The 27849-nt window shown below is 54.0% G+C and overlaps 1 protein-coding gene across 1 annotated transcript in view; it reads right to left on the reverse strand.

The window, feature by feature from the left end:
* Positions 1–27849, reverse strand: part of JPH3 (junctophilin 3) — a 56715-nt gene that overhangs the window by 3896 nt on the left and 24970 nt on the right. Inside the window, exons 3-4 of the mRNA XM_037409449.1 lie at positions 14001–14125; positions 7720–8639 (exon numbers count right to left, since the gene is read on the reverse strand). Of these exons, the coding sequence (XP_037265346.1) occupies positions 7720–8639; positions 14001–14125 (1045 nt within the window). The remainder of the gene's footprint in view (positions 1–7719; positions 8640–14000; positions 14126–27849) is intronic.

A 27849-nucleotide genomic window follows, 5' to 3' on the forward strand; every position in this document is an offset into this window, starting at 1 on the left:
AAATGCTGTGCTGCCTCCCAGCGCAGTGCCCGCAAGTCCAGAACCTGCTTTACTGGGAAGCAGACGCCAGTTGGCAGCGTCCTCTCACCCAATTTTAGCTGTCTAAACGTTAGACATCTAGTCTGCGCTAACCATCTAGGCTGTCTGTAGACCAAGTGACGTGAGATGAATTCCACCCAGAATGGTTACCAGCCTGGCTCCAGGAAAGGAAAAATTAAATCAAGCTCTGGTGTGCCTAAGCATCATCCGGCATACTGGCTGATGGCAAATCTCATCAGCAAAACAAGGCAGCTCTGGGGCTGCGATTTCTTGTTTTTATTTTTTATAATAAGGTCCCTGGACTCCTTCATAGGAGGAGGAAAACATCTGCCAAGGACAGGCAACATACGCCAGTATCGGCTGCGTTGAAACGGTCCTACTGTATCGATGGGGATGGTCTCCAAGGACTTTTACAATTTCCTCCGAAGTCTAGAGAGCTGCAACACAGACCCAAACCCACGGAAACACTAAAATGTAAATAAACCCCTGTTATGGCACAGGGGTGGTAACAGTAATTGTAGCTGTAGAAGTTAGGAGTGAAGGTTTCCTCCAGTCTGTGGTTTTGGGCACGCTGCAGCTCTGATGGTAGCTGTGGCTGAGCACCACCATTTCTGTCCCCTCTGTTTTGTTTGGCTTTATCCTTTAACTGTTGTGTAGCAACTCAGGAGTCTTACTGGGAATACAAGGGACAGCTGGTTTACAAATACAATTGTGGCATAATTAATTTAAGCATTAACAATCCATTATTATCTGTTATCGCAGGGTACAAGCTCTGTCTCCCTGCCATGGAAACCATAGTGCAGGTTACCTAGGAATCCCTCTGGGATCTATTAAGTGTAATTACTAAAGGACTTGGATCAGCAAAAAATATATGTGCATTGTTTTCCAGCCTCAGCACTGCGGAAAGTGCTGAAAACTTAGCAGCTCCGTGACATTTGTGCTGAATTGTCACATAATTGCCAGGAACAGGCTGCTGTGAAACGGTTAAGGAGCATTTAGCAAAAGAAACATAAGGGATTCACTTTGCTTTCTCCAGCGTATTACAGCATCTCCCGTGACTCGAGGAAGGCAGCCCAGGAGATGCTGAATGAGCCCGTGCAAGGGGAACAGGCACTTGATACCAGTGTGCAGCTGAGTCGGGTGGTACGGGGAAACCTGCTCCTGCAGAGAAAGGTGGCTAAAGTGAACACAAGGATTTATCCCGAGATGGTGTCTCTTCATGAACTGTTTTGTCACCCCTGGTTCAGCCCTCCCATTACAGGTGCCTGCGCCGCCAGGAGCGAGCCGTGTGTTTGGAGCTGTATGTGTGGTTTTAAGATTTTTGGTTCTTGTGTGGTCAAAAGCTGGCATTTGACCTGACCCCAACTTTTTCCCAAGCTAGTATAAGATGTGGAGCTGGGCTCAAAACCCTAAAATGAATCCGGGATGACAGAGGCATAGTCAGCAGGGTGCTCTCTTCAGGTACATCGAAGGGCCCCCCTGAGATTAAAAGGGTTTTTAAAGGACCCTGTCAAGTTAAACATCACATTTCTCTCTGAACATTATTTACCTTGTGTTGTTACAAGTAATGCCTGCGATGTCTGTACATGAAAGAAATTAGAGGAAGAACAGTTTCCGATTATGATTTGTCTTAAAAAGAGACACCCTGGCACCCTTCTTTGCGCATGTGACAGCCCTGCCCACGCAGGCTGCAGTGGTGGCGATGCTCAGACCTGGCTCATCTCTGGAGGTGTGATGGCACGTGGGTGTCTGCAGGACTGATCTTCCTCCTTGCTCCCGTGTAATTACAGCTTACACTTGTAGGGAGGTGTGGATGTGCCACGGCCATTTGGGATTGGGGTTTGAACCTGTTTGAGACGAGAGAAATAAGGAAAACCCAGACGCGCCTGTGTTAGGAGACCTGCTGAAGGCTCCCAATGGGAAAAAAAATAAACGGAAAAACCTGAAGCAGGAAGACTGAGAGGACCACAGGGATAAGCCACAGGGTTTAGTCCCAAGGAGGCGAACCACAGAAAGGTCCCCTGGCCCCTTTCCCAGCAGACTGGTCCAGAGGTAGACAGACGGGAGCGACTCCACGCACGGCATCATGCCTGGTCTGAGATGCAGGGAAGATGCACAATTCCAACAGCGGGTGCCCGTTCGGGGCAGGGGCAAGAGCCAGCAGTTATTTTTCTCTCATTTTACACTCTTCAGGGCTCGAGATGCTTAACTTTTCTGAAGGAAAACACTCCACCTCAAGGTCAATCCCTTCAAGAATAACCCCACAGCTGCTGGAGAAGGGAGCATCCATCGCCCACATCGGCAGGATGGTGCCGTTCCTGGGGCGTGTGGCTGTGCTGCAGCCCCCTCCCTTGCTCCGCAGAAGCCTGGGCTGAGCCCCTGCCCGGGCACCCTCCCTCGCAGGGCTCCGGCTGCCTGGCACTCCGGCACAGCCCGGCACTGCCTGCAGATTGGCTGCCTCCTCCTCACTTTCCCCAGCGACAGCGAAACCTGCTCAGAATATCTTGATGGCAAATACGCCCCTCGCGCAGCGAGAGAGCGAGGAAGATGCTGCGGCGGCTGGAATCCCTGCCTGGCTCCCCGGCGAGTACCGGCAGGCAGTAATGGGGTCCCTCTGCCATCCCGAACCCGGCAGTTAGGGATCCCAACCATCTCCATTTGCTGCAGCTGGTCCCCCCGGTTGGTTTGCTGTTAAGAGGCAGTACCGTTAGAAAACAGCTGAGACCACTGAGATTTTATGCGACAGCATGTGACAATGGAAGGAAATGTCAGGGGTGGCTGGGCTGGGGCTTTTTTGGCTGCTGCCCTGCTGTCAGGCTATCTCAATGAGAAGAGACAGGGGGATTTTAAAGGGCTAAGTCTTAAGCCTACTCACATCTCCAGGGTGCCTTTAGTGAGACCACGACGTGTCCCTAGAAGTCTTCATCTGAATGTCTGTGATCGCTCCTGCTAAATGAGGACAGGCAGATGAATCAGGCTCTGTTCATGCCTGAGCACTGGCCCTTCTCACAGGCACGCTGAGGACCTCTGTGCCTAAGACACTTCTTTTCCTTTTTAGAAGCTGCAGATGTTCAGCACCTGCAGAAAAGGAGATGTATTCCTTTTTTTCCCCCCAACCCTAAAAATGTGGTGTTTTCTGCTGATGGATAAAAGGCTTGCCGGCACTTTAGAAAGCCTCTTTCCTTTCCAGCATCTCAACAATTCCTTTTTTCCTTTCCTATTTTAGATCTTCTCAAAGGCTCAGGCACCTTGAGCTTTGTGCTTCATGGGCCTTTAAGGCCAGAAAGGATGGTGACGTCCATGTAAGTCCCTTAATCCGACAACACTGACACCGGTCCTGGCACGTTGGTTTCCGCCTTCATCCGCCCGAACGATGACAACTGATGTGAGTTTGTTCTGTGCACGCCGGGGTCAGCGCACACAGGGACACAGAACGATCAGGTGGCTTTAAATGCAATTTTCAAGGGTTTGTATGACTGCACCGCTGGCTTGATGACCCCAAAACCCCAAAGTCCCCTGATAGTGAACACAAAGCAGTGCTGAATTTCATCAATGTTATTGAGTGGTGGCCTCAAGAAATGACCTTTATATAGAAGCAATTTTCAATTACCGATGTGCAGCCCCAACGAAGGGGGGTTCTGGGAGCTTCTTTTTAAGGGACTGGTGAAAAATGACTGGGAACGAAGTTCCTGTAGCTCATATAGCAACCTATGTGTCTGACTCCTTTACAGAGGTCTGCATTCCCACCTGGGGACGCATTGAAAAGGTTGGATGCCAAGGCACCCCACAGCCCCGAGCTGGTCCAGCCTTGTTTCTAAGATAGAGATCAAAATCAGCGATAGTTTTAAGACTGCATTTTTGCAAGACCTGCACCCCCACCCCATTCCTGCGAGCACTGCCAGAGGTGTGCTTGCTCTCGAAGCTGATGCTGGCACTCCGACACAGAGCCAACCCACCGGGCTCATCGATGCCATGTGTAGAGCTGGGTTATGGCAGATTATTTTTAAAACAAGATAACCTGTGTGGGTGACCTCAGTTCTGCGCAGGGATACTCCAGGTAGGGCAAAAATAGCCCTACTCAGCTAAAAGCATCCTTCCCGTTCATTGGCAGGCACCTTTCTGAAAGAGCCCAGCTGTCTGGGAGATGAGAAATGCCCTTTTCAGTGAGCAGCTTCACAGATGGCAGTGCTGTGGATCACAGGGAAGCAGGCTGTCATGCAAGCTGAAACGGCGTGGGCTCACACGCGTGCACGTACACGCGTGCGCACAGCCGGCCTCTCCCGGGAGCTGTGGTTTGCCTGTACGCTGGAGGCGAGCTGCTGGGAGTCCGAAGGGGAGGGGTATTTCAGGCTGGCATGAGAAATGGGGCTTTGGGGAAGTTGGGGAGCTTTAATTCTGTGTGAAAAGACCTGGAGCATGAGCAGGTTGCAGTGATTTTTGTTGCGGGACTGAGCGTGCAAGTGCCCCACATCACTGAGCGTGCACAGAGAGAGGTGGGTGTGGGGACTGGGGAGCAGATCCCCCTTACCCTTCCCCTCCTCTTCCTCGGGGACCCCTCTGCGCTCACCGAAGTCTGAAATGCTTTGAGATACTTGATGGCAGATGCAGGCACAGTCCTGGCGTTAGGCAGGAGGTTGGAACACAAATCACCAAACCTCCCATTCCTCTCCTACACCTGCTTCCCCTGCTCCTGTCCGACCACCCCTCTCCCTGCCAGGCCACTGGAACAAAACCCTGCCAGCACAGTGCAATTCTTGCTAGAACAAATTGTTGCTGGCATTGTAGGTTATTTAAATCCACATATTATCTCTTCCTCTGTATTGCATTAGCTTCCTCCCAAACCTTCACCATCTGTTCCACCCTCGGTTATGAATGTGAGAAAACTGAACATGCTGCTTCACAGCTACAGCACTTAAAAAGTATGATGTGCATCCTAATGGCTTTTCTGTGTGCCTTTACATGCAGGCTGTGCCCCTTTGTTAGTGCCCGGGATTCACTCCTATAGCCATTGCCGTTATGTTGCATTAGCTGCTATTTACCTCCAGCGCTGCGGCTCAAGCCCTCCTCCCCGGGCATGATGGCTCTGGCATGTGGGCTGGGGTCTGCCTGTGAGGCGGGAGCCTTTGCAGCACGTCTGACTTGGGCTGGCTGGGCACAGACACCAGGACTGCTTGTGCCAGCCATCCCCCTGAGGAACGCGTGGCTCGCAGCGAGAAGAAACGCTGGTTTTGTTCCCCCGTGGGGACCCGCGCCTCTCCCAGCTCCCTGCCGCTGTGGGAGGTCACATTATCAACGGTGCTGGACAATCTGCCAGTACCAGGACTTCAGCAGGGTTGATGTCCATGCAATTACTGCTGCTGCCTTCCCCTCTGAAAGCTTGTCAGGCTCCTAGTGCTGCCTGCCATTGCTGTAGCGCTTCACAGGCGCCTACGCTAGCAGGTGAGGACAGCCCGGTCCGGCCTGGGCACCCGCCGCCTGCTCAGTGCTGTGTGCTCAGGGCTGCCTTCGCTTGGTGCTCTTTTTTCATCCGGACTGGTAAGATGTGTCCTACAGTGCCGTCCACCAGCAAACACCCTGCGTTCAGCTCTTCTTAAATGCTGTGTGGGTGCTTTCAAGCCTGTGCCGAAGCTTGCAAGATGAATAGGAAGCCAGAAAGCTACAGGGCTGGGGGTGGGGGTGGGGTGGGGTGAGTTATCCGCAGCCACAGCAGGGAAACTGTGGCAGATCTGTAGTTTAGTCCTTCCTGCATCCCGGCTGCCCTCGGGCTGCAGATGTCACCACTCCCTCCTCTCTCCCACCCCTTCGCTCCCATCCCTTGGCTGCAGGTGCCGACACCTTTGCTCTGCCTGCAGAGCCGTTGGCAGGCGGCTGGAGAAGCGGGGATGCTGTAGGTATGGCAACAGTAATCACCCATTATAAACCATGATGCCCAAACTTTCGGCGTGACTGACAAATGTAATTTCAGTTTCATGATCCCTGTCTCCCAAACAACCAGGCATCATCTTCTGCTACCCTGACAGGGGGATTTAGCTCCTTCCTTCTGCCAGAGCCTGAAATGCTACCAACTGAGCGTTACAGATTTTCCTTTCTCCTGTGGAGGTCTGGCCTGGGCTGTGGCACACCCAGCAGCATGGGACCCCTCCAGCCCTGCTCTGTGTTTGGCACTGACCCGACAAGAGGCAGTTTGGAGCGGTGTTGGTTTCCCCACTGCTCCCATCAGATACCCGTCGCCCCTCCCAGCAATGCCAAACCAACGGGGAGAACAGGTGGGGGAGCTGCTCTCAACGGTAAGTCTGGAAATCATCAAAAAACAGGGCTGGAAAGGGCCTGAAAAATCACACAGCTCAGCCTTCTCCCAAGGCTGGCTCAGCCCTGTCCATGTCACATCTGAGCTGCAGATGTCCAGCCGGGTCTTACACCACCTCCTCCTGCCCAGCCACCACGGCCTCCCCAGGCAAGTTACTGCAGCCCCCAACTCACAAGTAACGGCTACTGGCTAACCACTGCCTCTAATGCTTGAATTTAAGCCCATTAATTCTGTTCACTGAGAACAGATTATTCCCTTCTACTTTGCAGCGGCTCTTTTACGTGTTTGAAGATCGCTCCATCTCCTCTTCCCTAACCTGGACACCACCAGCTCTTCCCAGGAGCCAGTTGTTAATGCCCAACGTGTCTTTGCCTCTCCTGAAACCAGGAGCCCAGGACTGGATGTCTCACAAGGGGTTATCCTCCAGGTCCCGTAAGTTATGCTCCAGCTTAGAAAGTGTGCTCGTGCTCTTCAGAGTGAGCGTATAGACTGACGTTTGGCTGTAACCTGCTACACCACCCGGACCCGCAGAGCTCTAGTAGCCCACTACCCTTGCTTTCCCTGCCTAGGCACCTTTCCCAAATTGCATCCTCTTGACTGTGGTTTGCCAAGACCCTTTTGCACTGCATCCCCCCACTGAGCGGCTTGTACCCCCTCCTGGCTCAGCAGCACCCACGCACCAGAACACCTGAGCTGTACACACCGTGCGGGTCAGCACCGGCAGCCCCGAGCAGTGGCCAGCGCAGGGATGCAACCTCTTTGCAATGTCCCCTGCACCGTGACCATGGAGTCCCTCATCCACCTGGGTCAGGCCTCCAGTGCGACACGGAGACAAGGCCACCGCTCCGGCAGGCAGTGCCATCGCACAGCGGCAGTGACGGGGAGTGGCGGCGGGCTGACGTGATGCTCAGCCACCGGCATTTAAGAACTGATGTGATGTCGCAACAGGGTCACGCTGCGCTCCTGGGCCGGCATGAAGTTCTGTCACCTAACCGAACTTCAGGGAAGCATCACCAACACCTCCCCTGCTCCTGCAGCTTTTCCACCAGGTGAGTGCTCAAAATCCCAGCGATAACGTATTTTTATCACTGGCCCCAGGGCTGGATTGTAAAACAAACTCAAACTTGCGGCTCGCATCCTCCAGTGCGAAACCTGCTGCTCCCACCAAGGCCGTGGAGAAACCCCCCCAGCGACTTCCCACACACGCTATCACGCAGCGTGGGAGAAAGGAGGAGGCGGGATTCAAGGCACAAAGCCACAATAATTCGGGGGTCAGCCCGGCAGAGGGACCTCCCCCCGCTCCGCTGCAGTACCACAACAGCTCTGCACCGGGTTTCTCGGCCAGATTTCAAGACGCAATTTCGCCTACTTACCGTACTGGATTTGAGCGCATCCCCATTGTCCTCTTCAGATTCTAGTGCAACAGGTAAAGATTTCTGTGGCGGGGAGAAGGTTAAGTCCCACCTTAGTAGCCGAGGTTCAGCTTTGTCCCCGAATCTCAGGTTTTCCAGTTTCTGCACCGTGGGCTCGGCAGAGGGAGCTGGCCTGAAATTCTCTTTGTTCTGGGACTTAGACCTCAGTCTCTGAACCCCGAAGCCCCGGTCTTCCCCACGGTGGTCATCAGCCATGCTCCTGCAGGGTCCCCCTTTGCTATAGTGTCTTTTTTGGGTGTGAATCTCTTGCATATAAGAATCCATCCTCATGAGGGGCTTCATCTCCATCTCGTAATTGCTCATCTTCTCCTCGTCTAGCTCAAGCAGCTTGGAGCTCCCTGAGCTGTGGTTGTGGGACCTGTGGTGGGAAGTCCATGAAACCGTGGCTGGGGAATCTGTCCACCTCTCTCTTTGCTTGTGGTTGGAGGCCGAATGTTTGTGTCCTCCACTCCGACCTCTGTAGTCTTCAGGGATGGAGGCGGACCCCAGCTGACCGCTCCGCAGCGTCCCGCTTCTCACACCGCGAGTCCCGCTGACCTTCTCTTCGCTCCAGCTGTTGGGTCGCAAGTAATCCCCACCGCGTCCCTCCAGCAACATCTGGATCTCCCCACCCCTCTCTTCGTCCACCGAGACCTGCCTGGAGAAGTGCGTGCTCTTGTTCCTGCAGGAAGGCCCCAGGGGCGGCGTGGAGGAGGGACTGGCGGGGAAGCTCTGCAGCGGGCTGTCGTCGGGAGTCAGGTCGGACGGGGTGGTCCCTTTGCGGTACAGCTCGGGGCTCTCTTGTTGGAGGGGCGTCCCGGTGGAGAGGACCTCAATGTCATCGCTCGAGTTCTGGCGCTTCGGTCTCTGGCATTCGAGCCCTTTTTGTGTAGTCGTTAGAAGAGAGAGGGAGAGAGAAATGCAACAGGATTATTTCTATTCTGTGGGCACCCACCTGGTTTTTCATGTCAAAGAACAGGGCTGAGGGTGCCGGACAGCAGGGGAACCGCGGGGCAAGGTCAGGACGGCGGCAGCTTAGCACAATAAACAGAGCCGCGCGGTGTGAGCGGCTGCAGCCCGGCACGGGAGACGGTTTGGCATCAGCTACGGCATTGTCAGGACAGAGGCATCCCCCATGAAGGTTGTGTTCCTCCACTGCTGTTAACTCAAGGGCCACCACCCTTTTAGAGACAACCGGGCATCACTGTGGCTCTCCTTTCCAGCTGAGCCAAACAGGCTCCACAGTGGGTGTCCTCGTCAGGCACCCTGCCTGGGGCTCAGGGAACCGCCTGTGTGTGCTACCAGCAAAATGACTTGCAACAGTTTTGCAGCCCCAGCGATGTGGGGAAGCCACTTGGGATGCAGAGCTGCTGGGAGCCCTGTGCAGGCAGAGGAGCGGGCTCAAAAGCAGCCCGCATGGCTCCACGGCACCATGCCTGCGCTGAGCACGCTGCCACTCCCTGTGTTAAGGGGGTTATGTCCCTGTCCGTTGACTTTGTTTGGGGGGGATCCATCTGACCCCCCTTTCCCACCAGTTCCCAGTCTGCCAGCATGAGAGGGGCAACCTGCGGTGCAGCTGGTGGCAGCCCATGGCTCATGCCGTGCCCTGCGCTTGTGTGCCGGGCGCCGGGATCAGCCCGTGCCTGGCTCGCTGCCCAAGTCCCCCCACCTCGCCCGGGACGGGCCGCGCATTGGCTGTGCAGTACGGACAGGGAATCCCATCCCAGAGTTTTCACAGGGAGATGGTCCCATCTGGACAGATGTGCAAGCCTCCCACTAAGGAAGCCCCCCCCCACACCATGTATCCCCCAGCTTTCCTGCCCCATACAGACACGGAGGGCGGGACGTTTGGGGAGCACGTGGGCAGCCGTGCCCCACATGTTCAGGCAGGAGCACACGTGTTCAGAGCTACGTGAGTGCAATAGACACCATCACCCTTATTTCGCTGTGCATTTCACTCCCCTTGAGCCCAGAGCACACCCCAGACAGTGTCTCCCTAGGGACAGGGACTTCAGGAGCGGCTGAGTGTCTTCTGCTGGAGGTGACCGGCTGGTGAGAAACATGTCGCTTCTCCAGACAATTAGAAAAAACCCTGCAACTTATTAATCATTGATGAAACACCAGATTATTTCAAGGGGGTGCAAGCTAATAGTGGTTAATTCTCATTTTACCCTCTCAAGGCGTAGCTGTTCTCAGCTAAAGCCATGCTAAATTACGTGAATAATTTGATAAATATATTAACTGCCTAATGCCCCTGAAATGCATCTAATTGCAATTTCTATGGCTAGACAAGAAATGAGTCTCAAAAAGGAAGAACTCAATTTCTTACCATCATTTAAAAAGAAATGCTCTGAAGCGCCTGCTCTAATCTCTCCACTTCTGCCGAGTAATTTTCTCTATCGCATCTTCTTGGGGAGCTGCTGCGGCTGGGACGTGCCTTCGCGCGCAGCCATCCCTGCGTCCCACCGCATCCACGGTCTGGATACACGCAGGGGATGCCAGGAGCATGGGGACAGATGTCCCCATTGGAGCACTTGCAGGGGAGGGAAATAGTAACAAGGCTGCTTGGAAATTTCCTACTGAAGCAATTTCTTGACGGGAAATGATCTGCTAGCGACTGTCATTTTTTTTGGGTATTACTTGCCACGGAAAATCGCGTTTGTGTTTTGGGACAATACTCAGATAGTTCAGCCTTAGTTCGTTCCCTGTGTCCCTGTTTGTCTGTGGGAGACTGAACCTCCTGGGATTTATCTGGAGCCCCTGAGCAATCCTTGTACTGGTGGGAAACTGCTGTGAAGGTGGAGTTCACCCCCTCTCTTTTCACGCAGAATAACTGTCTCTGGAGAAAGGTACAGACTGATTCTGTGGCTGTTGTTCGGATGTTCCCATTCCAGCCACCTCCAGCATCACGGATGGGAAACTGAGGCAGGGAGGGAATAAATGACTTCACACGAGAAGGCTGGGAAGCCAGCTACTGAAATGGGCTCACCCGAGACTGGGGGTGTCCCTGTTGGTCTCAGGCTTTGACCAAATCTTCCCTGGTTCAGGTCTGCGGGCCTCTTGCTGGACTTGCAGGGATTCGAAAGCTTCCCACGAGCTCCGATGACCCCAAAGCCGATCTCCAAGGGCACAACCAGCCACAGCCTCACTACACCCACTGCTCCCGCACAGCACCGCCAACCCCCATCTCCCCCGGTCCCCCGAGCCCCACGATGGAGACAGGAAAGCCCAGTGATGCTCCAGCATCTTCACCCTGCAGACCCACACCAGGGACCACGTTATTAAGCACCCTCTCGTCCTAAACCTTCCTCACCCAGCCCTGCAGTGAGCTGATCTAATCCTGCCTCCCCATGGGTTAATTCCTTGAGTTTTGTAGCCCCTGCCTGGGGCTCCCGATGAGCAGGTGCCCACGGCGCTGGGACACGCCACCCCTCCAGCCCCGGAGCCCCGCAGCGACGCAGGTGTTTCCTTGCGGAGGAACTCAACAGATGCACAGTGCCGGCTTTCAACACCCAAGGATGTGCAACAATTATTTGGAGCTAAAATTAGTCGAGGAGCACGTGATGTTCCTGGAAGAACGGTTGTGAAAGCGCAAAGGAGGATGCTGAGCACCAAATCTGGATTTCCAGCAGGATTGAGGCAACCCTGCCCAGCCAGCTGCGGCATATTCAAAGCCGAGCACGTGCCCCCAGCTGCTGCCGTGCCCCCAAGGACCCACGTACGGGATCTGGTGCGGTGTTGAGCTCCTGCCTCTGCCACTGACGTGCTGCCATCACCCCGGGGGAGTCAATTCACCAGCACCATCCAGCCCGTGGGCTGAACCGGGGAGGCACAACCTCATGATGGGAACGTGGCAGATCCCCATGGCAGGCAGAGATGGAAAAGCACAGAGGAGAGGGTGATGCAGGGTACTGAGCCGGGATATTTTTATTTTTTCCAGGTGAAGGCCTCAGGGCACTGCTGTGGCACGTATGGGGGTGCTGGAGCCAGAGCCGGTGCCTGCAGGGCTGGAGTCTGTGTCCCTTCACGCAGGGGTGGCACTATGGATGAGGGGCCAGGATGCCTGCAGGGCTGACACTGAGGGGGCCATGAAACCCCCCGTGATGCTGTGAAGGTGAGCGGCACCGAGCACCCACAGTGCTGTGCAAGGGGGGCACATCCAGCACCCATAACACTCTGCAAGGTGGGCACACTCAGCACCCATGACACTCTGCAAGGGGGGCACATCCAGCACCCACAACACTCTGCAAGGTGGGCACACTCAGCACCCATGACACTCTGCAAGGGGGGCACATCCAGCACCCACGATGCTGTGCAAGGGGGGCACATCCAGCACCCATGACACTCTGCAAGGTGGGCACACTCAGCACCCATGACACTCTGCAAGGGGGGCACATCCAGCACCCACAACACTCTGCAAGGTGGGCACACTCAGCACCCACAGCATTGTGCAAGGGGGCCACATCCAGCACCCACAGTGCTGTGCAGGGGGTCACATCCAGCACCCAAGATGCTAAGCAAGGGGGGGTGGCACGCAGCACCCACAGCGCCGTGCAGAGCGGCAGCAGCTCCCCCCATCACTGCCGCAGCCCCCCCCAGGCCGTTCGCAGCCTGAGGTCACAGGGTCTGTGGGGTGGCACGGCCGCTCGCAGCTGTTATCTGCCTGACTTGGTCCAAGGCGCTCCCAGGTTTCCTGACACGTCCTGGATGGTGTGTTTGTTTTTTAATGCGCTCTAAGTGGAAAAACCATTCCCCCTGCTTCACTCGCACACAGCCCACGAAGACACGAGCACCAGAAACACGAGCCCCAACACAAGCCAAGCACTATGTCCCTGTCTAGAAACTAGTAAAAAATGTATTACCTAAAAATATCTTCTCAAGAGGTGATTTAAAACAGCAAAGTCTCTTGGCAAGAGGAAATGGAGACGAGGAATATCTCAGGGCTGAAGAAGCCCCTGGGACTGCGCAGGCCTGTGAAAAAGCTCCGACATACAAACCAGACCTCTGCAGGAGGAGAAATGCTGAGGGGTGTTTGAGCAGGGATGTGCCTTTTCCCGCAGGCAGAGAGCTGCACAGGGCTTGGCTACGAGGGGCTCTGCATGCTGTGCCGGGGGGATGCCCGACTCCCCCCCAACACCCATCCCCACCTGACCCTGTGCTGGACGGGGTTGCTACGTGCATCACCCCAGCTCAGGCGGGCTCATGGCTGCAGCCAGACCTCAAGCCCCGTCTGGCTCATCACTGCTGAGCTGTGGGATGCCCCCGGCCGCCCCCGCAGCCTCCGCGCCGCGGTTAAGTGAGGACTCGTGCATGGGCTGGCTGGTCCAAAAGATGCAACGATCCCTTTTCCCCGACCTTGGGGAATGGCACCACCGACATGAGTCACTGGCACCAGCCCTTGGAGCAATTAAGCCGAATGAGTAATCTTCAGTTAGAGAGCTGGAAGGGGGAGAAAATAACGATAGATGCCTCCTAACGAGGGTTCAGTGTAGGAAAACTTTTGAATAAAACCATTCACATATATTAATTACTATGTTAATTGTTGCTGTGAGCTTTCCACTCCCACTCTCAGCAACCTCTCTCGCTCCTGGGGCTGCAGACCCCTGCCTGACCAGGGCTTTGCTTCGGCTTCCCCCTCCCTGAGCCTTTGCTGAGCCTGAGCCAGTAAGCAGAAATTTGGAGAAACCAGCAAGAAATGTTGAAGATGACGGAGGGGAGGGAGAGCGAGCAGGCAAACCTCAGATGCACGTTTCCCAAAACCTTTGCACAGACCCACGACTGATTTGAATGCCCAAGAGATGGACCAGGCACCAGTGCGAGCTGCCCCAGCGCTGCTGGCCCAAGCATTCAAAAGAAATCATAAACCATAAAAGCCATGGGGGTAAAGTCAGTGACGGCCTCTGGGATCATTTGTGTTCGTGTTTTGCTTTCAGAGCTCTGGTTGCCTTTTTGCAGTGCAACCATCAAGGACTAAGAATTAAAAAAAAACGGGAAAACACCCGTGAAAGGGGGAGATCCTTGTAACGACAGGACTGCACAGGGTGGAAGTGTTGAATATCGAAAGCCTTGTGCTAAAACCCCTGAAAACTGGTGTTACAGGGCAGTTTCCCACCCCAACAGTCCCGGTGAGGTCCGGGAGCTGTGGCCACACCGCGCAGGGCTCATTTTGGGGGTTTTGGGGTCTCTGCGGGGCTGCCTGGGGCAGAGAGCGGAGCGGGGCCGGCGCAGCAGCACGCACTGACCGTTTTCCCTGTGCTGGAAGGAAGGCGAAAACTCTTTGGCAGTGATCCTGGCGATCCGTGCTTCTTCCTGAGCTTTCTGCGCCGCCGTCACAGCCGCCTCCGCCTTGGCCCTGGAGTGAGAGGTCCTGCAAGGCAACCAGAGAGACAAGGACCATGTCAGGCAGCTTCCCTCTGCAGACCAAAGGCAAATTGCCCCCCACGAAACCCCTTTGCTCCAAACCCCTTCAGCTGCGACAGAGAAGCTGCCACCGGGAGCTGGGGCTGGTCGGGGGTGATGTTACATCAACAACATGTTCATGGACTGTTTCTCAGTCTGCAAATCACCCAGGCGACTTGGAAACAGGGACAGGATGGTTCGTTCCCCCGGGGAAGCATCACCCCAAAGCAGGCTGGTCCCCTCCATCACGCATCCCTCCGTGGGGTACCCCAGCCCCGCAGTTATCTGCAGCAACCTCTGCCTGCATCTCCTGTGAGCCTCTGGGGATGAAGACCTGAATTTAAAGCCGGTGGGGTTTTTTTTAACCAAAAACATTTGCTTTTAGATGGAAAAGAGAAGATTTCCACCCCCGTCACCACGTTTTGCGTAAAATGCTGGATGTAAATACAAGCACAGTTTGTCACCAAGAGCAGAGGTAGGAGCGGGGGCTTGCCATCGGTACCGCCTCTACCACCCCTTAACACATCTTTATCAGGGCTTTTTTTTTTTTTTTCCACTCTGGATGAGCGACTGTTCCCTGCACTCACCCATTACCGGCGATTCCCCAGACACTCGTGTTTGATGGTATTTCATCCCATTGCTCAGGATTTACACCCTCTTATACAGCTCCTCTGCAGCGTTTCTGTGAGCATCCTTCAAAGGCTGGTTTGCCCCTTCCCCTTAGCTGAGCTATCGAGGCACTTTAAAAAAAAAAGCCTGTTCCTACCCACTCTGGTGCAGGCAGCGTTATAAATAGCTCATCTGATTTCTTTTCCCTCCAAAATCAGGCCCTCCATCTCCTTTAATCATTTTTTTTTTTCTGCTGCTCTCTGAATTCCCTCTAATTTTTCGACATCTGCTCGAAGAGGAGTGCCATTTCTGACAGGCTCCTATAAATGGAAAATAGGGCCAGTAATGTGCCTGGCGTTGCATCGTGCAGCACCAGCCGTGGATACAAAACTGGGCGGGCGGGCGTCTGTGTGCTGTCACCTCTTTAAGCCGGGGTGAGGTGCCTGGTCCCTGCTCCCAGAGCCGACCTGTCACTCGTTTTGAAGCGCTGACAAGTTGTCTTTCCTCTAATGAGTGCTTTATTGATATAAATTTGCTGCTTTGGAGTAGCCGAGGAAGTGGGACACGACCTGTTCTCCCGGAGCTATCAAAGGTGGCGGAGGTGCTGCCGTGATGTTGTTGCAGGTCCCGCAGGTCCTCCCTGACCGATGCCACCAAAAATTGGTTTTAAATAGTTTTTAACCCACCCTGGGTCCAGTGCTCACTCTGCTCAACACTCATGCAGGGTTGGAGGAGTGGACAAGCATGTTACAGCTCCATCCCCTGGCAGGTATCCCAGCTCAGCTCTTTTAGGAGAAGCAGGGATGCTCCAAGCAGGAGCTGCAGCAAATTGCTGGGAGAGGTGCAAATTGCTCCTGGTTTTGGCACAAACGTGGTCAGTGGGAAAGGCTGGGGCATCAGATGCATCAATTAAACCACTGCAGTGCCAAGGACGGTGCTACCCGAGGCTTAAGATTATGCTGCTGACCCTCTGAGGTTGTTAAAACAGCAGCTAGCATCTTCCACGGGAGCTTCTTAGTGGTCCAGACATCGGCTCCTGAAAATCCTCCATCCACCTATCCCTCCAGTGTCTCCTCAAGCTGAAAACTGTTCAGGGGAGGGACTGTGCCTCCCATACTGCAGCACATTTACAGAGCAGGCTGCCAGTCCCCTCTGCCCTCATACAAAGGATTAATAACGTCTGAGAGTGTCTGGACCAAACTCAGCAGGCAGGATTACACGCCGCCTCCCCATACACCTCCCCGGAGATGCAAGTGGAGGCAATGATCTGTCACTTGTTGCCAGGGAGGGAGGCTGGAAGTGCCAAAAAAGCAGCTTGTGCCACTTCCAAGGGTCTGGGGACACACGAAGGTGTCTGCAGAGCGGGAGGTTACCCATACGTGCAGCCACCACCCAAGGCATGCTCCCCTCTCCAGTGTACGCCACCTCCCCTTTTTTCTCCAAAATGGGTCAAAACCACCATCCCTGGGGCGCGGATGGGTTTCCATCCCTGGAAAACTCACTCCAGCAACTTCTGGACTAGTTCATCCCCTTGGACTCCAACATCAGCCCAGGAAGAGCAGCAACTTGGGGCTTTGACCCAGAAGGAGTTAAAAATCAATCATATTAATTAAGCCATCTCTGATTTAAATATACGCAATGCCCACAAAGCGGGTGTAACGCTGAGTGCTGCGCAGGGAGGCTTAATTGTTTGTAATGCTCTCTAAGGTTCTTGGAGGAGAGGCACCATCAGAGTGAAAAGCAGAATTATGGTGATCTATATGTTGCATAATAAAATACATAAGTATTCCCAAATAAATGCAAGTAATCCAGTTAGCGTTCTCATGACTTTGTCACGTACTAAATTTAACAGCTGTCTCCTTTATACATGCCTGCTGCTTGTAGTGTGCGCTAAATCTTAATTCCCCAGTTAATTGCTTGAGTTTATTTCCTTGTAAAGCGGGTCTTTCTCCACGACATATAGACGGGGCCCGATCTAATCACTCTTCTCCTGCCGTAAGCGCTGCCATAAATCTTTCCTAGACGGAGACGCCGTCCTGGAAACCACAGTCAAAATAAGGCTGGATCCTTCCCTGTGGATTCATCACAGCTGGAGGAGGAGGCTGGGGATGCTCAGAGGCGGGAGGAATTAAACAGATCCCCCTGCATTGCTCCTTTGTTACCCCCCCGTGGTGCCCTCCATCCCGTAATAAGCCCACTGGACCAAGGGTGGTGTTTGCAGGAGCACAGTGACCCTCTTGTTTGATTGGAGTTGATTCAAAGCTGCATACCTGCTGGAAGATGCTCGGCTTGGTCCCTTCTGCCACCGGCGGGTGAACAGGGGAGAGGGAGCGCTGCAGCCCGGGGTGCCGGAGGTGGCCGGAGAGGGACTTTGGAGGACAGTCACCTCCAAATCACATTTTGGTGCGCTTCGCCACCCAAGCTGAACCGGGGACCGGTGCTGCGGCAAGGATGGTGCTAGGACGAGCCAGAGGGGTGATGGCGGGGGTGGTTTGTAGCTCTTGAGACCCGAGGGTCTGGTTTGGGTGAGGGCAGAGAGTCCAAGCTGGGACTAGCTTGGAATATTTTATTTATTAATTTTTTTGCCAAGCTGACTCACTCTTCTTGGAGGATGACCGGGCAAGTGGTCAAACTGGCAAGAAGAACTGGCAGGAGGCAAGGAAAAATCACAACCAAACAGATTTCTGTAAATCTTTGCAGATCTCTTGTGATTTGGCCAGAACTGACAAGGGAAAGGACAGTACCTGTGAGTGGTTCATAATGCCAACTTTATCAGCTCCAGCTAATCTGTAAGAAGCTGGAATAAACCAATTTGTGAGGAAGAACTTGGCTTTTTAGGAATGCCAACAGTGACTCTGGCCTGGCTCTGCCTAAGTGAGGAGCCAGTGCAAGGGCTTCTGCTGCAAACGCGGTGCTTGGGGACGGTTTAGCCAACGAGCGGCGAGCTCTCAGCAAAATCTGTGGCACCTGACGGTTTCAGGAAGAAAGGAAGCAAAATTAAAACCAGGCAGGGCTCGAGTGGTGTTTAGGTTAATGCACCGCTTTGGCAGGAGAACAAGTGGGACAAACTGCTTAAAAATTACCCTGGAAATTAGAGCGAGGTTACAGAACACCAGAAACACTTCTGAACAGAGACAGGTCTGTTTGGGAGTTGTAAATGCAACGCCAACACTTGCAGGGAGAGCACCCGGTGACACAAGAAACCTGCTTCATTTCTGAGTCCTCCCCATCCAGCTTTGCTTGAGCGCAGTGACCGTGGAAAGGGTGAGCTGGAACCAGATGAGGGATTTGCCATCCCTGTTCTTTGTTTTCTTGCACCCCTGTACGAAAAACATGCTCTTCTTCAATAAAAAACTAGGCAGCGGACTGTGTTTGGGGCGAAGGCAAGCTACGTGCTGGACGCAGGGGGAAATCTGCATTGTTTGGGGTTTAAATGCGAAAAAGCATCGTATGGGCAAGATTTCTAGAAAAGAAGGTCTGTTTTCCAAAATTCGCGTGGCAGCTCTTGCTGGGGAATTTCTGTTCTTTTGCAGGCAAACTCCTGGCTTCTCTGGTGCCCCCAGGAACTCAGAGCTCGGCCAAGGGATCCTCTCCTCAGTGGGACTGGACAGGGAAGAATGAAACTGCTGCTTTATTGTCGAGATCCTGCTGTAGGGATGGAGATCCCCAGCGTTCCTCCGTCCCATGCTGAGAGCGGATGGAAACCTCTCCTGAGCTCTCCAGGGAGCCCCAGCTCCTCAACAGGAGCGCGCACCGGGCTGCAACGAGCCCTAAACCCTTTGCTCAGTACCGAGCTGATTTCAACAGGACTATTAGGTCTTAATCTTTCCTGTATTGCCTGTACACCTACAAATCAACCCTCCTGCAAGGGAGCTCAAAACCCCCAAGCTCCTGGTAACTACAACGGGGTTCTCTGTCTTCTCCCACTTGTTTTCCATTTCTTAGCTCGCGTGGAGGGGCAGGAGTGACAGACAGACCAATCTAACTGTCCAGCAATGAAGTGAGAAAGCTGAGATCAAAAGAAAATTATTAAAACTATTATTAAAGCCTTCTTCCATGCAGCTTTTTGAACGCCTCCTACCGTATAAAAGCAGAAAGCCCTGTGGTCCACATTTTCATGGAAAACACGTAAACCTGCCACGTGCAGCCTTCACTGAAGGCTTCCCGGCTGCTGGCTCTGGGCACGCACAAGTGGCGAGGATGGGGTTAACCAGCCAGTGAGCTCATCCTGGGACATAATGAACAGCCTCAAGTTTTCCTCAGGGGCCAGGCTGGCTCCATCGGATTCACTTTGTCTCTCAGGTCAATATGTAATCAGGCAGCTTTTTTGTTGTTTTTTTTTTTTTTTTTTGTAAAATGCTTCTTTATCTTCCTACAGGAGGCACGTTCTCTCCCTCCATTACAGCGGGTCATGTATTTTTCAAATGGCAAAATTCAATTAAAACAAACACAAACTGCAAGAAAACACTTCAGGAAAAATTCAGAAAGAGTATTTGCTGGGCATTTAAACTGGGTGCTTTGCTCTGGTGAAAAGCAGCGGTGGCTGCAGCGGGGCTGGCTCAGGGCTGCACAGGGAAGCGTCGGGATGCGCTTATCCCTGGGAAGGGATGGCTGGGCAAGGCGTGGAGAAGGAATTTTTTGGTCTGACCTCCCCACGTGCAAAGACCAGGCTTGCATGAGCGTGAGTCCCTCTGCTGTGTTGACTCGCCAGGGGTTATTTCACGCTCCCACCAGCCGAGCGGAGAGCAGGATCCGGCCCTAATGGCATCGAGTTGAGATGCACCAAGAAACACAAAGCAAAAGCCCCCAAGTGATCGATGCCAGCAAGCAAACCCCAGAGCCGAAGAGAGAGGGGGAGCGCGATGCAACCTCTCCCAGGCTATCCATCCCCTCGCTCCACATCCCGCAGCGAAGCAGAGGCGCTTCCCGCTCCCGATCCCTCGGGGATCGATAGCTGCAACCAGCGGCGGGGAGGGCTGGAGGCTCTGCCTGCTCAGGGCAGGATCTCAACCCCTGCCCGCAAGGAGGGCGGGCTTGGCTGGTCTGCATGCTCTCCTCGATGGGACAAATTGGGACTGAATTATTAATAGCCGCTGCAGACTGTCTGGCTTCTACCTCTGCGGGAGCATCTGATTTAGGGCAGAGCTGGGGAGGGCTGCAGCGCCCATCCTGCCTCCCTCCGCCCCTGGCACAGGCTTTGGCTCAGCAGCCTTTGGCGGGCACAGCACCCCGCACCCAGCACCTCCCTGGCCCCAAAAGACGGGCGCAATAACCCGACAGCAAGGGCCGGGGTAGGCACGACCCAGGGCCAGGCTCTGTCTAGACATTTCCTTCAGGGAGTGGGGAGATGGCAGCAATTAACAACCTGTTTGTTATTTTCCCTATCTGGCATTTATTGCCCCGATAAAACCCACTCTTAATTCCAGCTTGACTCTTTTCACAGCTTTCCTGGCTTGGTTGTTATTGCGCTAGGCTCGCTTTGAGTGATTTGTGAAGGCAGTAATACAGTGCCGGTACTCAGGGGGTGGAATATTAGACACACCAATTAGCTATCTGTGCATAAATTCCCATTTACCTGCTTATCGCAAGCATATTTGCCTTGCCTGCTTCCTCCGCCTGCTTTTTCCTCCACCCCCCCAGCGCTGGAATTCTTAATCAAGAGAAAAAAGCAGCTAATGTGACCTCTGACATGACGTAATGCAGCCAAAAACGTCTGCTCGGGCTCTTTGCAGCCAGACAGAAAGCGGGTGCTGTGCATAGCAAAGAGAAAGCCTGGCTTCCCCGCATCCCGCTGCCAGGCTTCCCAGCTCGGGATGGAGATTTGGGGGTGGGAGGCTGGACCACCCCTGCCCGAGCTGGCGGGGAGCAACCAGCCCTGGGAGGAGGAGTGGGACACGTCCCGTCACCAGACAGCGAGAGGGAAGGGATGGGGGGGGGGGGGCATGGGGTGGAGGGGATGCTTATTGCAGGCTCTGGAAAAATTGCTCGGAAAGTCACATTTCAAGAGAAAAGTTCTGAATTAAAAAAAAAAAAAAAAAAAAAAAGAGAGAAAAAAGAAAAATCTATAATCCTGAAAAAACCTCCAACCCCTTGATGCGTTTCTTTGTTACGGCCCAAGAAAACAAAACACAGAGAAGGATGGAAAATGTTGTGGCCAAAAGCCCACATCTGAGCCTCCCTGTGGTTTTACACTGGGAAATGTAACGTTGCAGGGGAAACCGTTCCCAAGCCAGCTGGGAGACCTCACGGGGAGCAGGTGCCTGTGGCCCAGCTGGGGCACAGCATGCATGAGGTCTCTGAAACTCATGGAAACGGGGATGGAGCCACTTCCCATTTAGCTCATTGCTCCAGGCACCTGTGCCAGATTCTTCTCTACCTTTATAATTTTGCAGCTTACAAATGGAGAGCAAATTCACCAAGGCGTCATTTGCCATTTTTCACTGAAATACCATTTTTTAAAATCGAGTAAGCGAAAAAAATATCCCGGGCTGCATTCTTCCAACCTGTGCCTTGCCTTTAAGTAGATAAAATGAGTTTTGCTGGAGAACTGAATTCACAACATAGTGGTGCAAAGTCATGGTGTCTTGGGGGACAGGGATGGGCCACAATCAAATGTCACATCCCCAAAATCCTGGGAGAAATACGGCCCAACCCACAGCCAGCAGCGTGTTGCACGGTGATCGTGTCGGCTGCTCTCATCCCCAGGCATCCCCTGGGACCCTGAGCTGGGCCTTTTCCAGCAGAGAAGGATGACGCAGCCAAAGGGTTGTAACGCCACGATCCTCTCCAGCTTGCCTTATCGCCATCATCCCAAACCGGTCACGGGGCTGCTCAGATTTGTTTATTTTATTCCTGTTGTTGCTTATCAAAAAAAGTGCCTGGCACAAGAAAATCAAACTCCATTGACTTCAAAGGGCTGGGCCAGGTGGAGCTGGTATCCAAAGGCACATCTGCCACCGTTACCCAGGATGCTTCCAGCATTCCTCTCTGGCCAAGGGACATGCAGAATAAGCAGAGCCAGGCAGCCCCATGCATTTCCCTCCCAGTGGGTTTCCTTCCTTTTAATTTGTTGCCCCCTGGCAAGGGTAAAGCTGATGGGTCTTTTGCGCCAGAGAGGATGTGCAAGCTGCCCTGAGATGTTATTTACAGCTCACAAGATAATTAACATCTGGAAAGGGAGTCTCATCTCCTGCCATCTGTCACTTGTAACGAAGCTACGGAGGATGCAGGTGAGTGACGCGGCCAGGCAGTACCTGCCCATCCCGGTGCTTTTGTGCCTGCCAGCCCAGACGCACACGCAGGACCTGGGCTTTGCCCTGGAGAAAGGCCAGCTTTGGTGCCACCGTCCCACCGCTGCCCCAGCCTGGCCTGCCAAAGGAGGCAGGTTTGGCATCACAGGTGGGGCAGCGGTGCAGCAATCTCTCAAATCAACACAGAGGCAGCAAGAGCAAACTCCAGCCCCGAGGATGGAATTTCCCCTTTTCTTATAAACTGGGGAGTGCATGAGATAATTGCAGCAATGCCGGGAGCTTTGTTGTTTTCTGGAAAGTGATGGGCAGAGATGCAAAACCTGCAGGAACCCACTCAGAGCAGGGTTTGGGCAGAACTAGCTTCAAGGAAAGGAAAGGAATGAGCAGGAGGGATGCTGCCTGCTTTCCAGCTGTCACACTTTGAGTGGGGCAGTTTTCCATGATTTTACTGGATAATTGTCATGTACGTAATGGAAAATGTACATAATGGAAGTGGAAAACGCTGATGTCCCCCTCCTCATCCCCTGCTCCCACGGAGTGCCAGCAGACAGCCCTCCACGCATACATCCCAAAGGCACAACCACGCCACAAATGTTCTTCTAACCCTGTGCAAAAATAGCGCATTACAAACGAGCCTGCCACTTTCAGGCAGGAGGCAAAACAGGTTGGAAGAAATCACTAACAACCCTTGGAAAAGTAAAAAAATAAAAGAAGAAAAAGCCCAAGCAAAAGCAAGCGAAGGCATGAAATCTCCAAGGAACGCGGGCAGCGCTGGATCATCTGCACACTGCAGATCTATACTGTCTGTATCAAATGCAAAAACAGAACAGCAGAAAAGCCCTACATCAATGCCGCATTCGGGTGGAGATTTTTAAATGCACAACAGGCCAAGTTATAGCTCCCCAAGCAGCCATAACTCAGCCTGCTTGGACATGTGGAGCGTTGAGTTTGGCTGTACATGCTGCTGACTGTAATAACTTCAGGCTGGATCCCGCATTCCGGCTGCATCGCCCTGTCTCCGGGCAAGGCTGGCTCCAAAGGCGGCACTGACAGAACCCTCGCAAGCCCGTCCCTGCTCATTACGCCAGGGAAATGCCGGGTTTTTGGTGGGAGGTTTGACCATGGTGGGTCTGGATGGGTGGCTTGGTGCAACACTACCCATCTTTCTGGATTTATCGAGGAGAGGAGGATAGAGATGTGGTCGGGACACAATCACCTGCGGTCCAGCCACAAATTTGGAGCAACCTTTGTGGGATGGAGGAAGGCTATTAGAAAAAGCCTGGCTCGCTGTGGACACTGGGTACCCTCTCCTGCCATGTCCAGCCCCAGGCTGCACGTCAAAAGGTGGAGGGTTTGGTGGACCAGCAGCATCCCAGCCTGGCCTCCATCACCAGAAGGTCCCCAAACCAGCCCGTTCCTTCCCGTTTTTCACACTGACTTCCTCGCTTGGATGATGCCATGCATGGGATGAAGAGTGGGCTAGAAACCTCAATGCCAAAGGTGAAAAATGCAGCAAAGAGAGAAACTGAAGCAAGCCACGGGCAAAGGAACCGAGAGAGCCTCTGGTGAGCGAAGCAGCCCTCAAATCCCTTTGAGGAGCCATCAGCACAGCCCAGCCCTTTGGGAATCATTAGAGGCTTTTCCCTATGATCAAGGGAAAAGTGCTTAGAATAAGAGAATTTGGGGAGTTCAAGCGAAAAACTCCAGGTGAGGGAGGTGATGGCAGACAAGCAAAGCAGATCTGCCAAATTTCAGTTTCATTTTGATGCCTAAAAATGAACGAGTCAAACCAAATTCTGAAGCAAAACACAACAGAACTGCAAAGAGAAGTCTTCTTTCCTTTCCTGACCCTTCACCCCGTTCGGGTTTTGGCTGAAACACTCTGGCAGTTTCACAAGTTTTGGTCACCTCAAGCAAAACAGACATTTGGCAAATGAACTTTCCAGGCAATTTTTGTTCTGCTGTTGGAGCCACAGAAGCCTGAAAGAGGCAGCGCAGCACAGAGCTCACCGTTCTCCTTTCCCCTGGTGATGTGGTGATGGGCTGATGGACAGGGACATCCCCTGACGTGCCTCTGGCCACGCACCGTTTTACTCAGCCAACAGCAAAACCCACCCCGGTTCAGAGCAAACCGCAAAAAGAGCCAATGACGAGCTTGTTTAACTGAACCTAATATTTTAGTTCCAGCGCAGTCTGGACTCAGGCCAAGACGTGGAGCTGAAACGGCCTCAGGAGCACTGACGGATGCTCTCCAGCTGTCGGAGGTGACTGATATCCAGCCTCGCCCTCTGGGACTTCTCCACCACCTCCAGCCCCATGGGATAGGAGACAGGACTCTTCTCCAGGCGATGTGACAGAGGTCTAAGGGATACGTTAAAATGGTCCAGTCTTCTGAGTGATGGAAAACGTATTTTGACCACCAGGGCCCTAGTGGATGCTTGGAAAGCAAATACATCCATGTCTTGCTCCATGCAGCTGCGAGGAGGCTGATTCCCTGGTGTGAGATGCGGGCGATGGGCACCGCTCTGTGTGCCTCTTGCCACATTCAGCCTCGCCAGCATGGACCCAGTGACCACAGGGAAGCTTTTTCTGCTGGAAGGGGCAACTGGCCCCCAAGCAGCTAGTCAGAGCCTGCCACATGTGGGACACGGCAGCAGCATCTCCATCCCCCACTACCACATCCCACTCCCACGTCTGCACACCAGCACCCCCCAGGAACGACGAGAAAATGCCAACCCAGAGCAAAAATGCTCCTAACGCCATCGTGGTGCCAAGTGGGGGCAAGGACCTCGCCTGGCTGCGCGCAGGGTACCAGCACCCCCTGCTGCAGCTGAGCCCTGCGCAGTTCGGCTGGACGCAGACTTGCACAGAAACTCAGCTGGAAACAGTACCCACCACCGGCCCTGCTAAAAGCAACATCAGATGCTAAACCACTGCAGAAATAAGTCTGGTGCCAGGTTGCTGTCACCAGTGCCTGCCACTCCGGTCCCCATCAGGAGGGATGGAGAGGACAGGAGTGTTTGGTGAAATTTTTTTTTTTTGAGCAGCATTGGCCCCATGGCACATGTTGCCGGGTCCCCTGCACCTTCCACAGCCCCAGTGGGTGCAGGCAGGAGGGAGAGGGGCTGGGGGTGCCCCAGGGATGTGGGTGGGCAGACCCCTCTGTGGTTCGAGTGCTGGACACAGCCCTGCCAACTGGGGAGGGGGAAAAAATAATATAGCATCCCAGTTGCCACAGCAACAAGCAGCTCCTGCCTGCCTCAAACTTCAGAGCCCACCCAAAAGGAGCCGCGTTCCTCATCCCCGCTGCCTGCATGGGTTTCTCCTCCCTGTCACATGGGGGCCTGTGAGCACCCAGGAGCCCAAAAACCAGCCTGTGCCCCCAAATAAGCACCCCACTTCTCATGAAGCTGCTCAAGATGGGGGGTCGTGCATGAGCTGCTGGGTCTGCAGTGGGGTTTGCCCGCTCAGTCCCGCCGCCTGCCTGTGCCCGGCTTTGATGCCCAGCTGCTGGGCACTGCTCGCCGCTGCAGGACCCGGGCACCCTGCGGGACCCCCTGGATGGCAGGCTGCCGCTGGGGACCTGCCCTTTTGGGTCCCCGATGAGCGACGTGCCCCAAGGCCAGCAGGCAGCCCTGGGTTTGCAGGTCTGTGCTGCCTCCAAGGCAAAACCCCTGAAAATTTCCACTTAAGCAGCCGGAAGCACAACAAGGGAAGGGACTCGGAGCCCAGCTCTGCCAGGAGAGAATCTGGGCTTTTAATTATTTATGTTTCACCTCCACGCTATGGTGATGAGACAGAGACACAGGCAGACAGCGGAGAGAAGGCTGCAGCCTGCTTCCCCAGAGAGGCCATTTACACGATCCAGGTGAGCTGGAGGGCTACCAGCCCCCCCCCAAGCCCTGCCCCACACATCTCCCCTTGGAAAAGTGCCTCAGCCCTGGCTCTCACCTCTGCCACTGCTTTCCCGGAGGGTTTGTCCCCAGGACCAAAGAGTTGAGAAGAGCTGCCACCCGCCACGGCTGTTTGAAGCTCCCTCAAGGATCTTGCTGTATTGGATGGGGACCGGCTGTGGCCACCTGCCAGCAGGGTGGCTCTGGGACAGCCACCGTGACCACTGTGTCCAGCTTTGAGCCCACAAACCTATTTCTTCTCCATAAAGGAAGAAAGCACTTCCCCAAGGAAGTGCTGCTCAGGGTTCTGGGCAGCATCACCAAGCCACTGAGGCTCACAAGGACACTTCGTGGTGGAGCGTAGAGGAATTGTAAAGGAATGAAGGCGGGTTAATTAACACTGATAATATACAGCTGTGGGCTGGCTTCAGGGGCGGTGGGTTGGCTGACGTGGATGATGTGCAGCTGTGGCTGGTTCCTGCTAAGCAGTTAAATAGCTCTGAGGGGGATGGAAGGGGAGCTCTGGATGAAGAGGGATCTGGAAGAAGCAGAGGGAGGAGAGAGAGCACCCAGGGTGTAGGAGAGGCCCTGGGAGAAGCAGGGAGCCTGGGTGAGGAGAGGCTGGCTGGGAGTAGGAGCCTGGAGAAGGAAGGGTCTGGATGCAGCAGAGGCAGAAGCTGGCTGGCCTGGCCTGAAGAGGATGAAGAAACAGCACAGACAGTAGATGAACCTTTGAAACCTTCTGGGGGGCTGGTGGCTGTGCCAGGGCAAGGTGTGGGAACTACTCACTGAAGTTAACCTGGTGTGGGATGGTAAAAGCCTTGTAGCAGCCGGCTAGCTTTGGTAGTGCTGCAACAGTGGGGCGTCCACTGACCCAACCTTGCTTGGGTTCACAGTCTCCAGCAGGTTTGGCTTTGGGGAAGGATACCAGATGTGCTTTAATTGAGCAGAATTAATTTGGCAAAGCTATGTGGCCTGGTACCGTGCTCCCTTCTGCCATCCAGGTCCATGAATGAGACCTGGCGCTGCTGGCATGGAGCCCACCCATCTCCCATTGGGGTGCACACAGCCTGTCTCCCACATAGGCTGCTACTGATGCTGAACCAGAACCAACTGTCCCCAAATAACATGTCATCTCCCTGGAGGGAGACACATGAGGACAGGGCAGAGCGGATTCAGGCCATGACGGAGTGAGGTCCTGCTGTCAAAGGGCTGCTGCCCGCTGCTGAAACAGTGGTGGCAGAGGTGGGCTAAAGTTGAAAAGAAGGTCTCGCTGGGTGGTGGGCTGAGCACAAGGCATGGCCACATCGCTGCCACAACAGGATTTTAGGGTGCTCAGCACCCTGAAGAATTGGGACCTTTCTTAGTCACAACTTTAAAGGGATAATCGTTTGAATCCATGGGTTAAATCCCCCTGGGATTTTCAAGGGGGAAATTTGCTTAGCAGGGTCTATGGTCAAATCCTTTAATTTCCTGGATTAGGAAGCCAGGGCAGCTTGTCATTTGCCCTGCGTGGCAGAAGCGACAGAAACCTCATTGCTGGAGGCTTTTCAAACCATCTGCAAGAGCGCTGGAAGCCCCCAGCCCGGCCACTGCGTTCCCCCCACGGTGGTGCCAGTCACCCCAGCATCCCAATCTCTGGCTGCAGGGAGAAGTGATGCTCGTATACTTGTTATGTTTGCTCAGCTCTGTATTTTCATCTCTGTTGTGCTCTTGATATTGTTTTTGCCTCTCTCCAGGGAGGAAGGGACTTTGAGGGGACCAGGAGCATGGGGGTGTTGGGGATGTTGCCGCAGAGAAGCATGTGGGTGGGCGGCTGGGGCGGGAGCAGCGCAGCCGGCAGGAACACATGCCAGGAAACCCAAAACGGGAGCTGGGAGAGGAAAAAAGCATGCAGGGCTCTCTCACGAGATGGGAAGGCAGCATGGCTGTAGCGGAGG

Source organism: Falco rusticolus, chromosome 15 (genome assembly GCF_015220075.1).
Source record: "Falco rusticolus isolate bFalRus1 chromosome 15, bFalRus1.pri, whole genome shotgun sequence".
NCBI lineage: Eukaryota > Metazoa > Chordata > Aves > Falconiformes > Falconidae > Falco > Falco rusticolus.